The sequence below is a fragment of the Hemiscyllium ocellatum genome, chromosome 10 (assembly GCF_020745735.1).
Source record: "Hemiscyllium ocellatum isolate sHemOce1 chromosome 10, sHemOce1.pat.X.cur, whole genome shotgun sequence".
Classification (NCBI taxonomy): domain Eukaryota; kingdom Metazoa; phylum Chordata; class Chondrichthyes; order Orectolobiformes; family Hemiscylliidae; genus Hemiscyllium; species Hemiscyllium ocellatum.
The window spans coordinates 23,812,929-23,835,700 of NC_083410.1; the positions used below are offsets into that span (position 1 = coordinate 23,812,929).

The following is a 22,772-nucleotide window of genomic DNA, read 5'->3' on the forward strand; positions in this document are numbered from 1 at the left end:
ATCTCTGCTTTGAACTCAATTTACTTACCTTTATTTCATATCAATTGATCACAAAAAGCGACAAAGATTGACCGGTCTTTATCTTGAAAATTTCATAGAACCAATACCCAAACCTTTTGGGGGAATTAATTCTATATTTCCAGTGTCCTTAGAGTGACTAAATGCTTTCTGATTTTATTGTGCTCGTGCGCTCCAAAGTTTTCCACCAAAGGAAACAATATCTGCCCAATTGAATCAGTTTGTTATTTTAAAATCTGATCTGATCACCCTGCAACGTTCTAAATTCAAGGAAATAAAGCCCCAGCTTATGCAACCGGTCCTCATCATTGAACCTTGTAAAACCAATATCATTACAGTGAATTGGGTGGCACTCATTCGAAGGTCAGCATATCCTTCCTGAGTCCCAGCACCGAAAATAATATTCCAGCATTCTCCAGATTACACCAAGGCCAATTGTAACTGAGTCTTACCTTTTACCCCTTTATACTTCATTTCCTTTTGAAGTAAAGGTCTACACTATGATCACCATTATACGTGTATTATATGTGTAATACATTATACCCTATGTATTAGTGACTTGTGTATGCAATAAGATTGAAATGAGAGAAGACAGTTTAAAAAGTGTCATTTTTTTCAGTAGTAAGGAGAGCTGTGTCAATCAAAAATTACAGGAATGCTGACTTAAGTCGATTTAGTTTCTCCTATGTCTTTTATGGGTCTGGAGGCAAAAAATCCCAAATGATTAAAATTGTAATAACTAAGGCTTAATACATAGTGGCATTGAAAAGTTCAAAAGTAAGCTGTGATAGAAAGGAATATCTTTTAGATCGGAACTGCTATATATAGTCCCTGAAAAGCACATTGCCACTGAAAAACAGCAGGGAGTAAGGTGTTTAAAAATACATATTAACTATTATGGACAGTAGAAGCATGCACCGTTTCTATAGCAACTTGTTTCTCTATCGTTAACTTAAGACGTTATTGTGCGCAAAACAGAAGAATGCCTGTAATTGGAACTGCTGTGCTGATCTATTTGCAGAGTGGAGCCTGCTGTAACACAATAATTACACAATTTGTCAAATTTGATTCCAGCATATAAAAACAGGGAATTCTGGAAATACACAGCAGGTCTGTGGAGAGAGAGAAAAACAGAGTTAACAGATGACTGTTTTAACTTACTCAAAACACTTGGAGTTAAAAGTCAAGCTTGACAACTCAGGTCGATCACCTTTGTGCTCATATTTGGATCCCATGGGGGTGAGAACAAGGTGGAAAGGGCCTAACGAATTGCAGAATAAGGGCGACTGAAGATCACACTAAGAACTAAAGTGGGGTAGTATTGAGATTTTCAAGGGAGGATGTGGGCTACACACACAGGATGGAATTTAAGACCCTCAGCATGAATGATTGGTTGTGAGGATGTGGGACAGGAAGGATCATGAACAGTAATTAATGCCCATTGTGGATTTTACCCCATTGGTCATTGAGCATCTGAAGGGGACCATTAAGCAAACTCTAATGGAAGACAGAGGCTACTCAAAGCCAACTCCCTTTCTCTCATTGGAGTGTCCTGCCCTCCCACCAGCTGGTGGCGCCTTCTAGCGTAGGCTCCTCAATGATGGTTGGCCTCTCCCTGATGCTTTTCTGGCAGCTCTGACTGCTTTCAGTCAGTGGCACTGTTGGCAATGGAGAGCTGTTGGCAATGAAGAGCTGCCAATTTTTAATTAGCTGTCAGTCCTTATTATGCAGAATCCTTCTCTCTGGAGTCCTTGATCACAGGAAAGACCAAACGCTGGCTAGTTCAGTATGTGAAGGGCACTTAATTCTGTCAGCTCTTCCCGAAAAGAGGCTGTAGTCCTCCTGGCAATCCTGCTACTGTCTGGCAAAGGCTCCTGCCATAAATAGTAAATTTGGTCCACAGCCAGGGCTTGAAGAGAAGCAGGTACACAAAAGGGAATCAGTCATGGCCGTCCTAGGAAATTACCTTGGATCCATAAAAGGGTGAACTGTTTTATGTCTTAGATTGCTTTTTTCAAATTACTTTCCTAAATGAAAGTGTCATTTTGATTCATGTCATTAGAAATTAGGACAGAGAGCAAGGGACTTTGTTTAGCTGCTTAATGATGTATCAAAGTTAATCTTTGGCACCAGGAGTTTACTCAAATGCCTTCGGGAATCAAGGAGGAATTTTCTACAGTTTATTTTCCTGAAATTCAATGGACCCTTTTCTCTTTTGCTTCACCAGACTCAGGAATTAATGATGGGAGAAAATGTCTAATGCACAGGATGACCCTTGGTGTAGCTGACAGATTTTACCCACTTAACATACGTTAACCATTAACGTACAGTAAGATCTGAAACTCCACAGGAATTCAAAACACACATTTTTAACCTTCAGAATCAGCCTATGTTTGAAACATATAAAATGTGACTTTTTACGATTCTTTTATTTCAGTCTTTCAAACTTATTCTCACTGGGTTAGGAATGCAGCCCACACAACTATCAACATTTAATGAGTTCAGGGCTGGTTGATTGCAAGATCTGACTAAATTGATTTTAATTTATTTCACAGGATCACTTCCTCCAGTTTCTTATGGCAGAATAACTTTCCAAGATGCTAATAACAGGAAAGAATTACATTGTTAGCATAGCAACTGAACTTGCACACACTTCATTTCATCAATAGAAGTGACATGATAGTCAAAGTGGCACATCATCTGCCAAAGTATTTCATTGGAGACTTCCTCTGGTTTAGCTTATGTTGGAAAATTATTCCACAGCGTGCCTTATTGAAGTGAACTTAAGCATCCTGTTAGAGAATTTGTGTGGAAACAGCAAATCTGTGTTGCAGTAAAAACAAGCTGGTTGAAGAATCAGTTAAATACTGTGATTCAACAAGCATTTCTATGGATAAACTCTTGAGGTAGAACAATTAGAAAGGCTTTGGAGAAAAGAGAATTCTAAGACCAACTGAGAGGTACTTGCAGAGGACTGGCAAGGACATCATTTCAAGCCTCCTTCAGTTCTGTACCATTCCATGATTCTATGACTTTCATTCTACTGGGGACATGAGCCCTTGCCAGACCTGACCAGTTGTATTAGTTCTGTGGTTTGTCAGAGCCATACCTCAATGGTAGTTCTCTTGCTCCTGGGTGAGAAGGTTGTGCATTCACAGAACCAATCTAGAGCCACAGCTCTAAAAACAAGGCTGCCGTTCCAATGCAGGACTAAAGGTGCTTGCAGTCAAGGTGCTGTTTTTGAGACTCCTTGCTTAACTGAGGGTTCATCTACCTTTTGGTTAAAGGTAAAAGATCCCATGATGCTATTTTGAAGAAGAGCTGAGGAGTTGCTCCTAATGTCAAATTGAATTGAAGTGAATTGAATTTGAATTTATTGTCACATGTACCGAGGCACAGTGAAAAGCTTTGTCTTGTGAGCAATACAGGCAAATCACATCGTTAAATAGCATAGACAAGTAAATAATAGGTAAACAGCGGCAAAAACAAAAACATAGGCACAGGTAAATGCTAAGAGTTTGTGAGAGTTTGTGAGTCCACTCAGTATTCTTACAACAGTAGGGTAGAATCTATTTCAAAACCAGCTGGTGCATGTGTTCAAGCTTCTGTACATTCTCCCTGATGGTAGAGGCTGTAGAAAAGCATTACCAGGGTGGGATGGATCTTTGAGAATGCTGGTGGCCTTTCCTTGACAGTGGGCCTGGTAGATGGATTTTACAGATGGGAGGTTGGCCTTTGTGATTGTCCGGGCTGAGTTCATGGCAAATCTGATAATCCTCAACTCCATTTTCCTGCCTTTTCCCCATAACCCTCAGTTCTCTTACTGACTAAAAGTCTGTCAGTCTCAACTTTGAATATTCTTAATAATCTAGCCTTGATAGCCCTCTGTAGTAAACAATTCCACAGATTCACTGCATTCTGAGAGGAGTAATTAAACCTGACCTCTGTTTTAAATAGATGAATCCTTCCTCTGAGATTACGCCCTTTGGCCCAAAACTATCGTACAAGGATAACCTCCATTGTTAGGAGGACAGATAGGAGGTTCTGTGGGAACAAGAGAGTCTCGTGTTTGGTGTGTTACCTCTGAGGTGCCTGGGTTGGTGATGTCTCCGATTGTGTTTTCGGGATCCTTGCCGGGGAGGGGGAGCAGAATCAAGTCGTGGTCCACATAGGCACCAACGACATAGGTAGGAAGAGAAATGGGGATTTAAAGCAGAAATTTAGGGAGCTAGGATTGAAGCTTAGGGCTCAAACAAACAGAGTTGTTATCTCTGGCTTGTTGCCCGTGCCACATGCTAGTGAAGCAAGGAATAGGGAGAGAAAGGAGTTGAACACGTGGCTACAGGTATGGTATAGGAGGGAGGATTTTGGATTCCTGAATAATTGGGGTTCTTTTTGGTATAGGTGGGACCTCTACAAACAGGATGGTCTTCACTTGAACCAGAGGGGTACCAATATCCTGGGAGGGGAATTTGCTAACTAGTTCAGCAGGGAGATGGGAAACAAAATTGTAGTTAGAGTATATGGGAGGATGAGAGTAGTGAAGTCAGAACTAAGATTTCAAGATTGCAAGAAGGCATCGGCAGGCAAGACGTTGGTTTGAAGTGTGTCTTCTTCAACACCAGGAGCATCCAGAATCAGATGGGTGAACTTGCAGCATGGGTTGGTACCTGGGATTTCGATGTTGTGGCCATTTCAGAGACATGGGTAGAGCAGGGACAGGAATGGTTATTGCAGGTTCCAGGATTTAGATGTTTCAGTAAGAACAGAGAAAATGGTAAAAGAGGAGGTGGTGTGGCACTGTTAGTCAAGGACAGTATTACAGTTGCAGAAAGGACATTAGAGGACTCCTCTATTGAGGTAGCATGGGCTGAGATTAGAAACAGGAAAGGAGAGGTCACCCTGTTGGAAGTTTCTATAGGACTCCAAATCATTCCAGAGACGTCGAGGAAAGGATAGCAAAGATGATCCTCAATAGGAACGAGAGTGACAGGATAGTTGTTATGGGGGACTTTAACTTTACAAATTTTGACTGAGAATACTATAGTTCGAGTACTTTAGATGGCTCAGTTTTTGTCCAGTGTGTGCAGGAGGGTTTCCTAACACAGTATGTAGACAGGCCAACAAGGGGTGAGGCCACTTTAGGTTTGGTACTGGGTAATAAGCCCAGCCAGGTTTCGGATTTGGAGGTAGATGAGCAATTTGGTGATAGTGACCACAATTCGGTTATGTTTACTTTAGTGATACAGGCTTTTAGACTAGATGGGATTGAGAGTCACAAGGAGGAGGTGTTAGCAATTCTAGAAAGTGTAAAAACAGGTAAGTCCCTTGGGCCGGATGGGATTTATCCTAGGATTCTCTGGGAGCCAGGGAGGAGATTGCTGAGCCTTTGACTTTGATCTTTATATCATCATTGTCGACAGGCATAGTGCCAGAAGACTGGAGATTAGCAAATGTTGTTCCCTTGTTCAAGAACGGAAATAGAGACAACCCTGGAAATTATAGACCAGGGAGCCTTACTTCGGTTGTGGGTAGTATTGGAAAGGGTTATAAGAGGTAGGATTTATAATCATCTAGAGATGAGTAAGTTGATTAGGGATAGTCAACACGGTTTTGTGAAGGGTAGATAATGCCTCACAAACCTTATTGAGTTCTTTGAGAAGGTGACCAATCAGGTGTTGAGGGTAAAGCAGTTGATGTGGTGTATATGGATTTCAGTAAGGTGTTTGATGAGGTTCCCCATGATAGGCTATTGCACAAAATACAGAGGCATGGGATTGAGGGTGATTTAGTGGTTTGGATCAGAAATTGGCTAGCTGCAAGAAGGATGGTGGTTGATGGGAAATATTCATCCTGGGAGTTCAATTATTAGTGGGGCACCACATGGATCTGTTTTGGGTCCACTGTTGTTTGTCATTTTTATAAATGACCTGGATGAGGGCATAGAAGGATGGGTTAGTAAATTTGCAGACGATACTAAGGTCGGTAGAGTTGTGGATAGTGACGAAGGATGTTGTAGGTTACAGAGAGACATAGATAAGCTGCAGAGCTAGGCTGAGAAGTGGCAAATGGAGTTTAATGTGGAAAAGTGTGAGGTGATTCACTTTGGAAGGAGTAACAGGAATGCAGAGTACTGGCCTAATGGTAAGATTCTTGGTAGTGTAGATGAGCAGAAAGATCTTGGTACCCAGGTGCATAGATCCTTGAAAGTTGTCACCCAGGTTGACAGGGTTGTTAAGAAGGCGTACGGTGTGTTAGCTTTTATTGGTAGAGGGATTGAGTTTTGGAATCATTACATCATTCTGCAACTCGGGTGCGGCCACATTTCGAGTACTGCATACAGTTCTGGTCATCTCATTATGGGAAGAATGTGGAAGCTTTGGAAATGGTTTAGTTTAGATTCCCTACAGTATGGAAACAGGCCTTTTGGCCCAACAAGACCACACTGACCCTCTGAAAAGTAACCCACCCAGACCTATTTCCCCACCCTATATTTACCCTTCACTAATGCACCTAACACAATGGGCAATGTAGCACAGCCAATTCACCTGAACTGCACATTAATGGATTGTGGGAGGAAACCAGAGCACCCAGAGGAAACCACGCAGACATGGGGAGAATGTGCAAACTCCAGACAGACAGTTGCCCGAGAGAATGGAAGCCGGATGCCTGGTGCTGTGAGGCAGCAGTGCTAACCACTTAGCCACTGTGCCGCCACCCCCTCACCCCAAGGGATTCAGAGGAGATTTACTAGGATGTTGCCTGGTATGGAGCGAAGGTCTTGCGAGGAAAAGCTGAGGGACTTGAGGTTGTTTTTGTGAGGGAGAAAAAGGTTGAAGGATGACCTAATTGTGATATATAAGATAATCAGAGGGTTAGATAAGCTGGACAGTGAGAGCCTTTTTTCTTGGATGGCGATGGCTAGCCCGAGTGGACATACCTTTAAAATGAGCGGTGATGGATATAGGGCAGATGTCAGAGGTTGTTTCTTTACTCAAAGAATAGTAGGGGCGTGGAATGCACTGCCTGAAAAAGTGGTAGTCTTGCCAACTTTAAGGGCATTTAAATGGCCATTGGCTTGGTATATAGACAAAAGTGGAATGGTGTAGGTTAGATGGGCTTCAGATTGCTTCACAGTTTTGGCGCAACATCGAGGGCTAAAGGGCCTGTACGACACTGTAATGTTCTATGTTCTATGTATGTATCTTTTGAAGACTTTGTGTCACCCTCACAAATTGCCTTCCCATCTATTTTTGTGTCATCCACAAACTTGGCTATTGCGCTTTCATTTTCCTTAATACATTGTAAACAATTATTACCACAGCACTCCACTCTCTGCCACTGTGAAAATGCCCCTTCCTTGTCCCAACTGCTTGTCTACATCATCAGGTGGTTGTGAAGCAGGACCAGAAGACACAGAATTTATAGCAAAAGGGTTAGTGTCACGGAGTTGTAATGATATGTTAAACAAACTTAGATTAAGATGCAAGACTTAATCTAAGCTTGATTAATATATTATTACAGCTCCATGACACTGTAACCTTTTTGCTATAAATTCTGTGTCATATGGTCATGTTCCACAACCACTTGACGAAGAGGCAGCACCTTGAAGGCTAGTGATTCCGAATAAACCTGTTGGACTGTAACCTGGTCTGGTGTAATTTTTAACTTTGTCCACACCAGTCCAACACTAGCACCTCCAGAGCATGTCTACAATTAGTTAGCCAATCCTCTCCCCATCCTAATATTCTACCCCTAATACCATGGGCTCTTATTCCCTATTTGTCCTACGATTCCCTATTTGTCCTACGTTATCAGCCACCTTTTTGAAATCCAAATATGTATCTATTAGTTCTTCTTTATTCAGCCTGTTTATTACTTACTCAAAGAATTTTAATAAATTTGACCATGGTATCGTCACTGTTTCCTTCAGAGTCATAGAGATGTACCCTTCGGTCCAACCCGTCCATGCCGACAAGATATCCCAACCCAATCTAGTCCCACCTGCCAGCAACTGGCCCATATCTCTTCAAACCCTTCCTATTTAAATACCCATCTAAATGCCTCTTAAATGTTGCAATTGTACCAGCCTCCACCACTTCCTCTGGCAGCTCATTCCGTACACGTACCACCCTCTGCGTGAAAAAGTTGCCCCTTAGGTCTCTTTTGTATCTTTCTCCTCTCACCCTAAACCTATGCCCTCTAGTTCTGGACTCCATGACCCCAGGGAAAAGACTTTGCCTATTTACCCTATCCATGCCCCTCATAATTTTGTAAACCTCTAAAAGGTCATCCCTCAGCCTCCGACGCTTCAGGGAAAACAATCCCAGCCTGTTCAGCCTCTCCCTATAGCTCAAATCTTCCAATCCTGGCAACATCCTTGTAAATCTTTTCTGAACCCTTTCAAGTTGCACAACATCTTTCCCATAGGAAGGAGACCAGAGTTGCACGCAATATTCTAACAGTGGCCTAACTGATGTCTGGACAGCCGCAACATGACCTCCCAACTCCCGTACTCAATACTCTGACCGATAAAAGAAAGCATACCGAACGCCTTCTTCACTATCCTATCTATCTGTGACTCCACTTTCAAGGAGCTGTGAACCTGCACTCCAAGGTGTCTTTGTTCAGCGACACTCCCTAGGATCTTACCATTAAGTGTATAAGTCCTGCTAAGATTTGCTTTCCCAAAATGCAGCACCTCGCATTTATCTGAATTAAATTCCATCTGCCACTTCTCAGCCTATTGGCCCATCTGGTCAAGATCCTATTGTAATCTGAGGTAACCCTCTTCGCTGTCCACTTCACCTCCAATTTTGGTGTCATCTGCAAACTTACTAACTGTACCTCTTATGCTCGCATCCAAATCATTTATGTAAACGACAAAAACTGGAGGGCCCAGCACTGATCCTTGTGGCATTCCACTGGTCACAGGCCTCCAGTCTGCAAAACAACCGTCCACCACCACCATCTGTCTTCTACCTTTGAGCCAGTTCTGTATCCAAATGGCTACTTCTGTCTGTATTCTGTGAGATCAAACCTTGCTAATCAGTCTCCCATGGGGAACCTTGTTGAATGCCTTACTTAAGTCCATATAGATCACATCTACTGCTCTGCCCTCATCAATCCTTGTTGTTACTTCCTCAAAAACCCAATCAAGTTGTGCGACATGATTTCCCACGCACAAAGCCATGTTGACAATTCCGAATCAGTCCTTGCCTTTCCAAATACATGTATATCCTATCCCTCAGGATTCTCTCCAACAACGTGCCCACCACCAACGTCAGGCTCACTGGTCTATAGTTCCCTGGCTTGTCCCTACCACCTTTCTTAAACAGTGACACCACATTAGCCAACCTCCAGTGTTTCGGCACCTCACCTGTAACTATCGATGATTCAAATATCTCAGCAAGAGGCCCAGCAATTACTTCTCTAGCTTCCCACAGAGTTTTAGGGTACACCTGATCAGGTTCTGGGGATTTATCCACCTTTACTCGTTTCAAGACATCCAGTACTTCCTCCTCTGTAATATGGACATTTTGCAAGATGTCACTATCTATTTCCCTACAGTCTATGTCATCCACATCCTTTTCCGCAGTAAATATTGATGCAAAATATTCATTTAGTACCCCCCCCATTTTCTGCGGCTCCACACAAAGGCCGCCTTGCTGATCTTTGAGGGGCCCTATTCTCTCCCTAGTTACCCTTTTGTCCTTAATGTATTTGTAAAAACTCTTTGGATTCTCCTTAATTCAATTTGCCAAAGCTATCTCATGTCCCCTTTTTGCCATCCTGATTTCCCTCTTAAATATACTCCTAATTCCTTTATACTCTTCTCAGGATTCACTCGATCTATCCTGTCTATACCTGACATACGCTTCCTTCTTCTTCTTAACCAAACCCTCAATTTCTTTAGTCATCCTGAAATAATTTATTAAACATGCCTGATTACACATTATCACATCAAAATAGCTTGACTCCTTGTTAGATCCACAACAAATTGCTCCAGCAAGTAATTCCTGAAGATATTCTGAATTATTCCTTGTGGTCACCTCTGCCAATTTGATTTTCCTAATTTACATGAAGATTAAAATCACCCATGATGAACATATTGCCTTTTTTACATGCCATCATCACCTCCTGATATCGTCTCATCCCTACAATATGACTATTGTTCGGGGGCATGTAGAGTACTCTAACCAGAGTCTTTTTTGACCACGTTATTTCTTATTTCCATCATATAGATTCTGCATTTTACAATGCAAGATCTTTTACTTTTATTGTATTTATTCCATCTCATACTAACAGAACTCCCCCACGACCATTTCTTTCCTGTCTATCCTTTCAAAACGTCACATAATCCTGAGTATTATTTTCTAGCTTTGATCTCCTTGTAACAATATTTTCGTAATGGCTATGTGAATACACTGTTTCATTCCAGATAATTCACACATAGAGCCATAGAGGTCTAAATCGTCCATGCGAACTAGATACCCTAAATTAATCTAGTCCCATTTGCCAGCATTTGGCACATTTCCCTCCAAATCCTTCCTATTCATGTACCCATCCAGGTGCCTTTTAAATGTTGTAATTGTACCAGCCTCCACCTCTTCCTCTGGCAGTTCTTTCCATACACGTACCATTCTCTGTGTGAAACAATTGCCCCTTATGTCCCTTATGTTGCCTTTCCAAAATGCTGCACCTCACACTTACCTGGAAAAACTCCATCTGCCACTCCTCAGACCTTTGGCCTATCTGATCAAGTTCCCATTGCACTCTTTGGTAAACTTCTTCGCTGTTCTGTACACCACCAATTTTGGCCCCCTAACATGTGTTCCCTAACAATAGTTGCACTGTAGGGATGAGAATTCACCTTTCACCTCACCTGAGGTGGCTTTCAGTATTGAAGTCTGTAACTAGAACGACATATGATTTGTTGGCTTGTGTGTGCTTGTATTCTAGCCGCAAGATCTGATCTGCTGAGCAATGCAGCGGAGAGGTTCCGCATTTTCCGAGCTGAGAAAACTTATGCAGTCAAAACTGGGAAGTGGTACTTTGAATTTGAAGCAGTTACTGCTGAAGACATGCGCATTGGCTGGACCAGGCCAGGCTGCCGACCAGATCAGGAGCTCGGAACAGATGACCAGTCCTTTGTTTTTGACGGTTTCAAGGTTTGTATGTTGGAAGATAAAAAAGACCGTGCCCTTGAGTTCATATCAATGAAGAGAATAGAAATAGTCCGATCGAAGAGCCCTGTACATTTTGCCTATCTTTTCCTCCAGAAACAGGGGCACAGATAAGGCTGAATAGCCAAGGGCTTGTTACAGTTGTATAAGACTTTGGTTCGGCTACATTTGGAATACTGTGTACCGTTCTGGTCGCCACATTACCAAAAGGATGTGGATACCTTGGAGAGGGTGCAGATGAAGTTCACCAGGATGTTGCCTGAAGTGGAGGGCTTGAGCAATGAAGAGAGGTTGAGTAGATTATGATTACTTTCATGTGAAAGATGGACATTGAGGGGGGACCTGATTGAGGTCTACAAAATCATGAGAGATACAGACAGGCTGGATAGCAAGAAGCTTTTTCTAAAGAGTGTGGGACTTAATTACTAGGGGTTGCAACATCAAAGTGAGAGGGGAAAAGTTTAGGGCAGATATGCATGGAAAGTTCTGAAAGCAGTGAGTGCATGGAATGCATTGCCAGCAGATAGCGTCATTTAAGATGTATCTAGACAGATACATGATTGGGCAGGGAGTACAGGGATACAGATCCTTAGTAAATAGTCGACAGGTTTAGACTGAAGATCTGGATCGGCACAGGTTTGGAGGGCTGAAGGGCCTGTTACTATGCTGTATTTTCTTTGTTCTTTGTCTTTACCTCAACGGAGGGGAGTTCAAAACTAGAGGGCATCATTTTAAGGTGAGAAGGGAAAGATTTAAGAGAGACCCGAGGGGCAATTTTTTTAAACAGAGAGTAGTGCATTTATGGGAAGAATTGCCCAAGGAAGTGTTAAATGCAGGTCCTGTTACAAAATTGATTTATAGAATCGTACAGTCGCAGAGTCACATAGCTTGGAAACAGATCCTTCAATCCAACTCATCCATGCTTACTAGATATTCCATTCTGACCTAGTCCCATTTGCCAGCATTTGGCCCATACCCCTCTAAAACCTTCTTATCCATGTATCCATCCAGATGTCTTTTAAATGTTGTAATTGCACCAACCTCCACTATGTCCTCTGGCAGCTCATTCCAAACATGCACCACCCTCTGGGTGAAGTTACCCCTCAGGTCCTTTTGAAATCTTTCCCCTCTCACCTTAAACATGTGCCCTCTAGTTTTAGACTTCCCTGTGCGAGGGAAAAGACCTTATCTATTCATCCTATCCGTGTCCCTCATGACTTTATAACCTTTGAGATAGACACAGCAGATGTCACCGCCTCCAGGCCTTTATCACCTGAAGAAGAGAATGGATTTCTTCTGAGATGCTCTGGATGCAAGAGGCGACGTACTGTATGTTACATGCTGCTCGTACCTGATGCAGAGTCCGAGAAATCCTGACCTAGTGTTAAAATGCCTCAGCAGGAGATACAAAAAAAAGAGTGGGCCTATGTCCTTGGTTTCAGAGTGGGAAGGATGTAGTGATTGTAATGAGGTCTGCCAGGTGGACCTCATAGAATATGAGTTCCTTGATTGTGGCTGTTAATCTGGTCCAATCAGGGAGCCCAGATAAAAACAGGAATTCCAGACATTCTGACACCTTGGGAGTTGACTTTGTTGAGGCTGTACCATAGCTGAGGACTTTCCATGTGTAAAGGGTGACCTGGTAATGAGATACTGGACTCTGTGGAGTTATTTCATTGTTTAGACTTCAAACCTCGCTCCGCAATAGTAGTCATCCCACATCTTCAAACTTTGTGTTAGATTATATTTAAAACCAGTAACATGCTGCACAGAATGCCACTGTGTTAGAATCCTACAATGTGGAAACAGGCCCTTCAGCCCAACAAGTCCATACTGACCCTCTGAAGACTATTCCCCATTACTTTACATTTATCCCTGACTAATCCACCTAACCCTGAACGCTATGGGCAGTTTAGTCTGGCCAATTCACCTAACTGACACATCTGTGTTCCCACCCCAACATTTCTGTTCAGTTCTGACAATGATTCCCTGGACTTGAAACGTTGTCTCTACTTTCCCCTCACAGATGCTGGTGGACCTGTTGGGTTTCTATGGCAATTTTGGTTTCTGTTCGAGCTCGCCAGTGTCCTCAGTTCTGATTTTTTTATTGTGTTGGCATGCAGGTTCAGGAGTCCAGATTTTGAGTCCAAACTCTAGGTGACATATCAGTTCATATAATCATTGAGTAATGGAATCATACAGCATGAAAACAGTCCCTTTCACCCAACTCATCCATGCAGATCAGGTTTCCTAAACTGAACTAGCCCTGCTTGTCTGTGTTTGGCCCATATCCCTCTAAATCTTTCCTATCAGTGTACCTCTCCAAATGTCTTTTAAATGTTATATTTTTACCTGCCTTCACTACTTACTCTGGCAGCCTGCTTCATATGTGCACCACCCTCTGCATGAAAAAAGTTGCCCCTCAAGTCTCTTTTAAGTCTTTTGCCCCTTACCTTAAATCTGTGACCTCGAGTAAACCCTAGCCTCATCCTATTTCTGGTCCATTTCCATAGGGGTTCCATAGCTCATTATGGACAGAAGGCCAGTTGAAGGAGGTGGGCTGGAATCTTTGATTTGCCCTCCAGTTTCCTGCAGGTGGCAGGGGCCAGATTGGAGGTGGCATCTTAGCAGCAGACCCTGGGACTCCTGACTGATCTAAAGCCATCCCTGTGTGCTGCACTGTAGAGCAGTTCCTCCTTCATAGTGGATGGAAAGGACAGCTTAATGCAAATTGAAAAAAGGCAGGGAGGCGAACTTCTGAAGGTCCCCCCCACCCCTTCCCCCAACCACCACCACCACCACTCTCCATCTTTCTTACCTTCTTCATAGTCTGCTGCTTCCTTCATAGAGAGCTTCTGACCAGCTGTCTAACTTTGAGACCCTGACTGTCATCCTTAATTGGATGGCCAGCCCTTCGCCAGGCCAAATAATTTCACTGCTGTGAGAGTTGAGGTGCTGTTGACTACTTCCTCTCGAGGAACACTTTGATGAGCCGTTAACCATCCCAACCATTTTCTCCGACAACTGGAAGGACAGTCCTAACCCACTGTGGCATCATTGTCAAGTACAACATCTTTTATGGAGGGGTGATATATGGACCACTGACATCCCACTTCATTTCATTTAATGAGCAAGTGTACTATTTAGCCCATCCTGAACAACTGCTGAACATCTGCTGGAAATAATGGAATTTACTGTGAAAGGACAAACCTTTATGCCCTGTCTAGAACTGCGTGACTGGACAATGCCAGGATGGGCAAAGATATTACTCTGTTCTGCTTAACATTCAACATGGGGCAATTCCACTTACTTGTTCACATTGTCCATGATTTTTCCCGAAGGCACAACGGTGGCACCAGGGCAACGAGCACTTTGGCCGTTCATGGCAGGCCGGGGATGTTGTCGGCTGCCTGGTCGATATGAACGAGTACACCATGACGTTCACTCTGAATGGGGAGGTTCTGCTGGATGACTCAGGATCCGAACTTGCGTTCAAAGACTTTGAAGTCGCAGATGGTAAGCAGGGACTAATGTGCGTCTGGAAAAATGTTTTACAACTGGTACATGCTTCTTAAAAAAAATACAAAATAAAGGTTAATCAAAGTTGCACAACTTTGAGAACCTTTAGCCTTATATCAATACTGGGTCAAATAATGGAATTAATTACTATTATCAGGTATACTCTTGGCTTATCATAATCCAGGAGTATTCAATATGAATTTGAGAAGGTTTTATCCAACCAGTTTATTTGATTTCTTTGACTGATTTACCTTTTAAATGAAGACCTTACAAGATGATATACCCACAATGACTCTGATATTTACTAAGATGCTTTGATGTGAAACTCAATTTCCCTGCATTCAGATTATAATCATGTGGACTTTATCTCCAGGTGTCCTGCCCAACACCCAGCCCAGTTGAAAGATTAATGGCCCAGTGGGTGGGAAAACCAATAGCACAAGGGCATTGAGGAGCTGGGGGGGGGGGGGGGGGGGGAGAGCAAGAGCATTTGTAGTTAGGAGAACGTGAGGAGTCAACAGTGTGGTGCTGGAAAAGCACAGCAGGTCAGGCAACATCTAAAGAGCAGGAGAATCGACGTTTAGGACATAAGCCCTTCATTAGGCTTATGTAGTTTGTAGTTAGGGTGGTTAAGAGTGTGATATGGTGATTGGGGTCAGTGGAGGAGAGTGCATGCATGAGAGGCAAATGTGAGATTGAAGGGTGTACAGACAAATAGTGGGGAAGTTCACAAGCTTTCTTTTACTGTTGCCTATTCCTGGGATGTAGACATCGTTGGCTGGGCCAACATTTATTGCTCATTCCTAGATGTAAAAAATGAGGTCTGCAGATGCATGAAGGGCTTATGCCCGAAACGTCGAATTTCCTATTCCTTGGATGCTGCCTAACCTGCTATGCTTTAACCAGCAACACATTTTCAGCTCATTCCTAGATGCCCTTGAGAAGGTGTTGGTGAGCTGCTTTCTTGAACCGCTGGAGTCTATTTGATGTGGGTAGCCCCTCAGTGCTTTTCAGGAGGGAGTTCTAGGATTTTAACCTTGCAATGCTGATGAAGTGGCAATGTCTTTCCAAGTGAGGCTAGTCAGTGACTTAGAGAGAAACTTGTAGGTGATGGTGTTCCCATCTGCCCCTGTCTTTCAAGGTGGTAGTGGTCTTAGGTTTGGAGGGTGCTGTGTCAGGATTCTTGGTGAATTTCTGCTGTCCATCTTATAGATGGTGCTCCCAGCTGCTCCTGAGCATCAGTGGGGTAGGGAGTGAATATCAGGCAGTCTGCTTTGTGGATGGTGTCAAGCTTCTTGAGCATTGAAGCCGCAACATTGTATCCTGCAGTCTATTAGTCATGGAGTTGTACAGCATGGAAACAGACCCTTCGGTCCAACTGCACTTATATATTATTATCTGCCTGTGATGACCGTAAGACAGCACTTTTCACTCTACCTTAATACACATAACAAATCACTGAGCTTGAGGAAAAAGTTCCTGGTCATTTTGACTCCCCAAGAAGTGCTGTTCAAGGCATGGATCTTATGGATAGAACACTCCTCAGCTCCTGTGATCTGCTGGTTTTTCCCCTGAGGTCCAAACAATAGATTAGTGAAAGAACCAAAACAGCTGTGGTTTGCTTAGATTTTTGAGTTGCATTTGTTAGAACTCTAGCAATGACAACTGGTATTTGAACTCAAAAGAAAGAGGCCATTGCATAGAGAAGTGGTTGTTGGAGAGAATGCGAGTTTAAGAATAAAGGAAAAGTTCTTAGATTAGTGAAACATTTGAAATTTAATGATTGGCCCTTTTGAACTTGGCTACAAGAAATGTACATTTTGGGTGTGTCCAGCTCACTTTAACATCAACGGCTTGTATCAATGAGTTAGCAAACTATCTATTGACTGCTACATATTATTTGTAACTGGGCATGGTTGACAGATATTTTAATGTTAGAACATTGATGTCCATGCAAATCTTTGATTGATGCTTTACCGGCCTTTGGCTGAAACTAGAAAACATGTTGAAACTAAAGCTCAGATATTAACTCAGAGCAGGAGTCATGAAAACTTCTGGAAATAATTTTTTCTTTAAGTCATGTATTCCAATTTAAGTTTCCTTTTACTGACTGCTTCTTGAATTCAGTGTGGATGGGGTTGGAGATTGGCTGCTGAACCATCCCTCTCTCGGAAAGGCAAATCAAGGTAACCCTTTGTAGGGACCTCCTCTGCCTGTGACCAGAGGCACAAATAATCCCCAGAAGGGGTGGGTGGTGGGGTGGTGGGATTTGTCCTGGAAAAGTCCCTGACGGGGAGCGGCAAATTCTGGAGGGGTCATCCCAGGGATCAGGAGTGTCAGAATCTGCGAGGGGCTGTTTACCCAATCAGAGGCTGCCTCTCTGCCAGACATGGGATACAAGCGAAAGGGGAGTTACAGCCATGGGCCTGGAGTCTGCCAGGGCCTGGAGCCAGAGGTGGCAAGGACAAAACCAGGTTCAGGAAGGGGAGGTTCTGCGCCAGGAGTCACAATCTGATAAAAACATAAAAGTAGGAGAAGGAGTAGGCCATTCAGCCCCTCGGGCTTGCGCTGCCTTTCAATGTGATCATAGCTGATTATCCAACTCAGTACCCTGTTTCCAATTTCACTCCATACCCCATGATCCCTTTTAGCCCGAGGAACAAAGTCTAACTCCAAAACACTTAATGATTTTGCCTCAACTGCTATGGTGTAGAATTTCACAGGCTCACACCTCTCTGGGTCTGGGGCAGTGTGGGGGAGCTCAGTCTGATTTTCCTCTAGTCTCACATCCCTCTAGGCACTGGTTGGGAATGAGAAATTGTGTGGCTAGTCATTGGAAACAGTGAGGACCCAGAGACATCACTGAATGCTGGCATTTCAACATTGCTGAAGCCTCATCCAGGCTTTGGAAAAACAGGCTGGCCCATTGGGGGAAGTGGTGCCAGGGATAGACTATAAGACTTTGGGTTTTCCAATGGCATACAACTTGGCACTCTTCATGTTTCTGCTGTTGCTCCTATGCTGGCAGGTTTAAAATCAATAATTTTGTTACTCAGTGAGGTCTCAAAGGAGTTTTTCTAAAGCATAGTTATTTCTTCATCAATCAGAAAATGTATCCAGTGAAAAATATTTGAGTTGAGAACATTTTGCAGTCTGTGTGTAGTGTTGAGAATGCTACTTGTAGCATCCATTGTTTTACATTCACAATGTGTCCTTCATTTGCTACACAGCGGATGGCCTGTCGAGGATGAGAGACAGTGTAGGCATGAAATCTGCTGCATCCGACAAAATGAGATGTAATAACAGGCTCCAAGAAATTAACTTGTATGAGCTTTGGTTTTTAAATGCACCCGACAGTTCTCAAAGTCTAACAAGATTAATAATGCATTAGCCAATGTTGTAATCACACAGTGCAGAATGAATTCACACATTACATCACGTTCAGTTCAGACAGAGATTGCTGAACATTTTGATGGATGAATTTTCCTTTCTGGCCAAGCACAGAGCTGCTGTTTTCAAAAGAAACTTCGTAATGAATGTTAGTTTTCTCACAGACTCAACAGGGGGAATTCAATCCTATTTAAATCCAGTTAGGTTTTCAACACCTGAGAGCAGAGTGAAATTGCACTGTGTCTTCTTAATTATTCAGTTTGCCAGACTGTTGAATGAATTTGTTTTTATTTAATCTGAAATCCATCTTCTTGGCATTCTCTGGTACATTTGGTGCTTTAGGTTTTTATTAAATAAATGTATTTTGGCTGTTCAGTTCTCTAGTTCAAAGACTTGAATCCTTGACTTGACATCATAAAAGGGATTGAGAAAATAAAATCAGCACCATTCCTTAAGAGACATTTGAAATCTTGTCTGCTTATTTGGAAGGAAATAAAATGAAATTGCTATCACTAAGGAAAGACTACATAGGCAGTTTTTCACAGGCTACCTGTTTCCAGTTTGGATAAAGCAGTCAGGATTTCACGAGGCAGCAATGCACCTGTTCAGAAAGTCGGAGCAACTCTACCTCGACCTGTCCTCACCTTCTTATGATGCTTCTCAGAAGATTAACTGCTATAAGTTGGGGTTTCCACCCTTTGAAGGGATGAGATCTGGCCCCAAGAGTTGCCCATCAGAGGGCTGGCAACTCATCACCATCAACAGTGCCTCCAGGGGTGGTGGCCACTGATGGGATTGCAGCAGGCCAGGACCAAGTGTGAAGAATGAGGCTGAGAATTAAGGTATTTCAGGTCGGGCTTACCAGCGTCAGTCAGGCAGGCCATGTGGGTGGGTCAGTTATGAGAACATCAGGAACAACCCTTTCATGGCCCATGGCTCTTCATACCTTTTTCTTATTCACTTGTGGGACATGGTGTTTGTGGCTTGGCCTAGAGCTCCCACTTTCTGGCAGTGATTTTGCCAGGATACAACTGGTGGGTCACTCCAGGTGAAAAAGTGTTGAATGGTCACTGGTTAAAAAAACGGAGCAACTGGAAGCTGACCTAAGGATGGGAGGGCCATCAACCACCTTCCCTGTCGCTGGTGAAATGCTAATCCTCAGTATCCAGCATGATTTCATATCCTCCCCACACCTAGCATGTTCCCACTTTGTTTATGCGGTTAGTCCAGTGGGTTTTAAGGTAATGATAATGTCAAGTTAGTGGGGAAATTCAGTGATGATCAAGCAGTGGTGGTTAGATTGTGTCTTATTGGAGAAGTCATTTCTGTGGTGCGAATATTACTTGCTATTTGTCAGCCCGAGCTTGGATATGGTCCAGATTTGTTGCCATTTGATCATGCACTGCTTCAGTTTGTGATGCATTGCGAATGGTGCTGAATATTGTGCAATCATCGGCAAACATCCCCACTTCTGACCTTATGATGGAGGGAAGGTCATTGATGAAGCAGCTGAAAATGGTTGGGTCTGGGACACTACCCTGAGGAACTCTTGCAGAGATGTTCTTGAACCTTTAAAAACTTTCCTTTAAAATCCTTTAATATCTATTCGTAAGCCCATTGAGCTGACTCATACATTAGCTTTAATGTTATACACTGATTTTTACTTTCTTTGATCTTTTAATTAAGGTTATTTATAGACTCTCAAAATAACTCAACTTTGCGACAGAAATAATTAACCCCGGCCTTACTTGCTAAATTTTCCAGTTTCCAGTTCCAGTGTCAGAAATGTTAAACTGTCTCTTCTCTTGTTTCAGGCACTTATTGATCTGCTTTGTGTTTCCAATAGGGTCAATTTTAGATTTTCAGCATTTTACATAGCATTGATGGCTGGAGTGCTCTCAAAGTGAGCATAGGGTGTGTGTGTGTGTGAGTACGTGTGTGTGCAGAAGAGGCGGTGAGGCACTGGAATGATAGGGATAGAAGGTGGTGGTTGAGAAGGGGGAATGTTGAGTGGCAGTGCCTCTCCTCTTGCTGATGCTTCACCAGCAATGGTTGCCAGGATCCTCCACAAAATATATAGCCAATACACACTCACATCTTATTGTCCAATCAATGCCATTAAGAAAACAGAAAGAAAAATACTTTGTTGTGAAACATAGCTGATTACATTGGAGCACTATAATCGAAGGCTGGTTCCCTATGAAATGCCACATTAATAATTTATCTCCTGCTGAGTAATTCTGCATAAATAAATGTACTGAACAGAATAGGGTGAGTGATAAATTGCAGCAATGGATCATTCAGCCTATGTGGAAAGCTGAAGCACATACATTTGCAGCACCAAAGCAAATATTGTCCTTTTGAGATATTTTCTCATGGTCACAAACTCTGATTATTTCTTGTGTATTTCTGGTGTCAAATTCCTGCCAAACCAGCAGAGTTCCCACAGTGGCATTGTTGTAGAAACAAGGCTTGTCCAATTTCCAAATTCTGTTGTGGCTTGTCATCTAATTTCGTGTGACCTTCTAGACTTTGCTGACCTGACTATGTGATGATAATTACATTGTTAGGACACTTTCTTGGGTTTGTCGTGTGTGCTGAACACATCATGACCATAATTTATATCATCATTGTGGCTTTGGTTTGTCTTCTTCATTTGAATTACTAGTTAAGTGTCTTTTCTTGAAGCCGAGTTCTGTTCTTCTTCTTTTAAATTATTTATATGTCACTTTATCAGTCACCAAAACTCCTTGTGCAAAGATCTGGAAACTTTGTTGTGTCAATTGATCCCTGAGTTGATATTGGTCCTTGGGCCTCATTCACATCAGGTTGTGGAATCGAGCTCAGCATCACCAGGGAGCTCAACAGACTGAAGAACATTTGAATTTTGCTCTGCTGTCTCAGCAGTGGGACATAGGCAGCTGTTGGCTATAACTGGCATAGCTATAGGCCAGTTAGCCTAACATCTGTCATTGGGAAGAAGTTAGAGTCTCTCATAAAGGTTACAATTGCAGACCCTTCAGAAATACATAATGTTATCAAGCAGAATCAGCATGGCTCTATGAAGGGAAAATCACACCTGACAACCTCATTAGTATTTTTCAAGGGTTATGCGGAGAATTATGGAATGGGGATAGTTTGAATTGAGACACTGGCAATGTGGAGAGAGCCAGGTATTGGGGTTAGTTTGAGGATCTCTCATGGGGCTTTCTTCTCACAACCCTGTAACAATGTCAAACAATTCCCGATACCTTTGGATGTTTAATCCATTTTCTGGATACTTCACCATTGATAATTAATGAACCACTGCTTCACACTTACCTTTTTTAACAATGGTATTGCTGGCTGAGCCAGCGTTTATTGCCTGTCGTTATTAGCCCTTCAGAAGGTGGTGTTGAACTGCCTCCTTGAACCGTTGCACCTTCACTCACAATGTTTGAGACTCAACCACTTACAATGCATCTTATTATCTGAGATTCACCTTGTACTCTGCTTCATTTTTCCCAGTTTGCGTATGTTTTCTGAATCATCTGCTGCCTTACCCTCGGTCACCCAATGCCTCCTGGCTTCTTTGCATTACACTGTGTTCTGTTAATCCTTCTTTTTTACCAGCCCCATATCCAAATGTTCACTGCACTTGCCTTGGTCCAGTTATGCTCCCTGCTTGCACCCTGTCTACTGGTGCTCTCTGATCCCTAACCCCCTTTACCTTCCTGTCCTTTCTGTATACTCTACTAACTCCTTTATTCCCCCCATCCACCTCCCCACCTCTTGCCATTTATCCCCTGCTGATTGTGTCCTGGTGCATATTGTTCCCTATTTTCTCCCCTGCCTGTGTTTTTTGTTCACTGCATCTTCTCAGGTTTTCATTGGTTACCTGGTTTCCTCCTAATCTCATCACTTGTTCATCAACCCCTTTCTGCTCTCTGTTCATGAGGCACTTTCAAAAATGATTGATCTGATCAAACTTGAGTGTTGTTGAAAAGAGAGATATGTCACCTTGCACTCAATCAAAGAAATGCAAGAATGCTAAACTTCAAATCATCTGATGGAAATTGGAATTATTGTGTTTGCCTTGGCGAGTGCAAAACAAAACGTTTCGACAGCTTATCTCTCTTTTCAACAACATTCCTGTTCTGCGTTCTCAAGCAATGTTTATATGATGCAAATTAAAATCATTATAAAAATATGTTTAAGTTTTTAACCTTGCAGAATTAATTTTGCCTTGTGCAGATGTGATTTTCCAATGTCTTTTTAGATTCCTTACAGTGTGGAAACAGGCCCTACGGCCCAACAAGTCCACACCGACCCACCAAAGCACAACCCACCCATTCCCCTAACACTATGGGCAATTTAGCATGGCCAATTCACCTGACCTGCACATCTTTGGACTGTGGGAGGAAACCGGAGCACCCGGAGGAAACCCGCGCAGACACGGGGAGAATGTGCAAACTCCACACAGTCAGCTGCCTGAGTCAGGAATTGAACCCGGGTCTCTGGCACTGTGAGGCAGCAGTGCTAACCACTGTGCCACCGTGCCGCCCTAAGTTTACTTGACTTTATCCAGTGTTTGTGGTCCAGTGACTTTGAGTAATGCCCACAACCCTCTTATGTTTTTACCTGTACTAGCCTGTGCTGAAGCAAGCCATGCCAGGAGGG

General features: G+C 42.9%; 1 protein-coding gene across 1 annotated transcript in view; it reads left to right on the forward strand.

Moving 5' to 3' along the window:
* The window catches only part of ryr2a (ryanodine receptor 2a (cardiac)), a 551,531-nt gene that overhangs the window by 244,481 nt on the left and 284,278 nt on the right, over positions 1 to 22,772 (forward strand). Inside the window, exons 27-28 of the mRNA XM_060830792.1 lie at positions 10,981 to 11,189; positions 14,546 to 14,720. Coding sequence (XP_060686775.1) covers positions 10,981 to 11,189; positions 14,546 to 14,720 — 384 coding nt within the window. The remainder of the gene's footprint in view (positions 1 to 10,980; positions 11,190 to 14,545; positions 14,721 to 22,772) is intronic.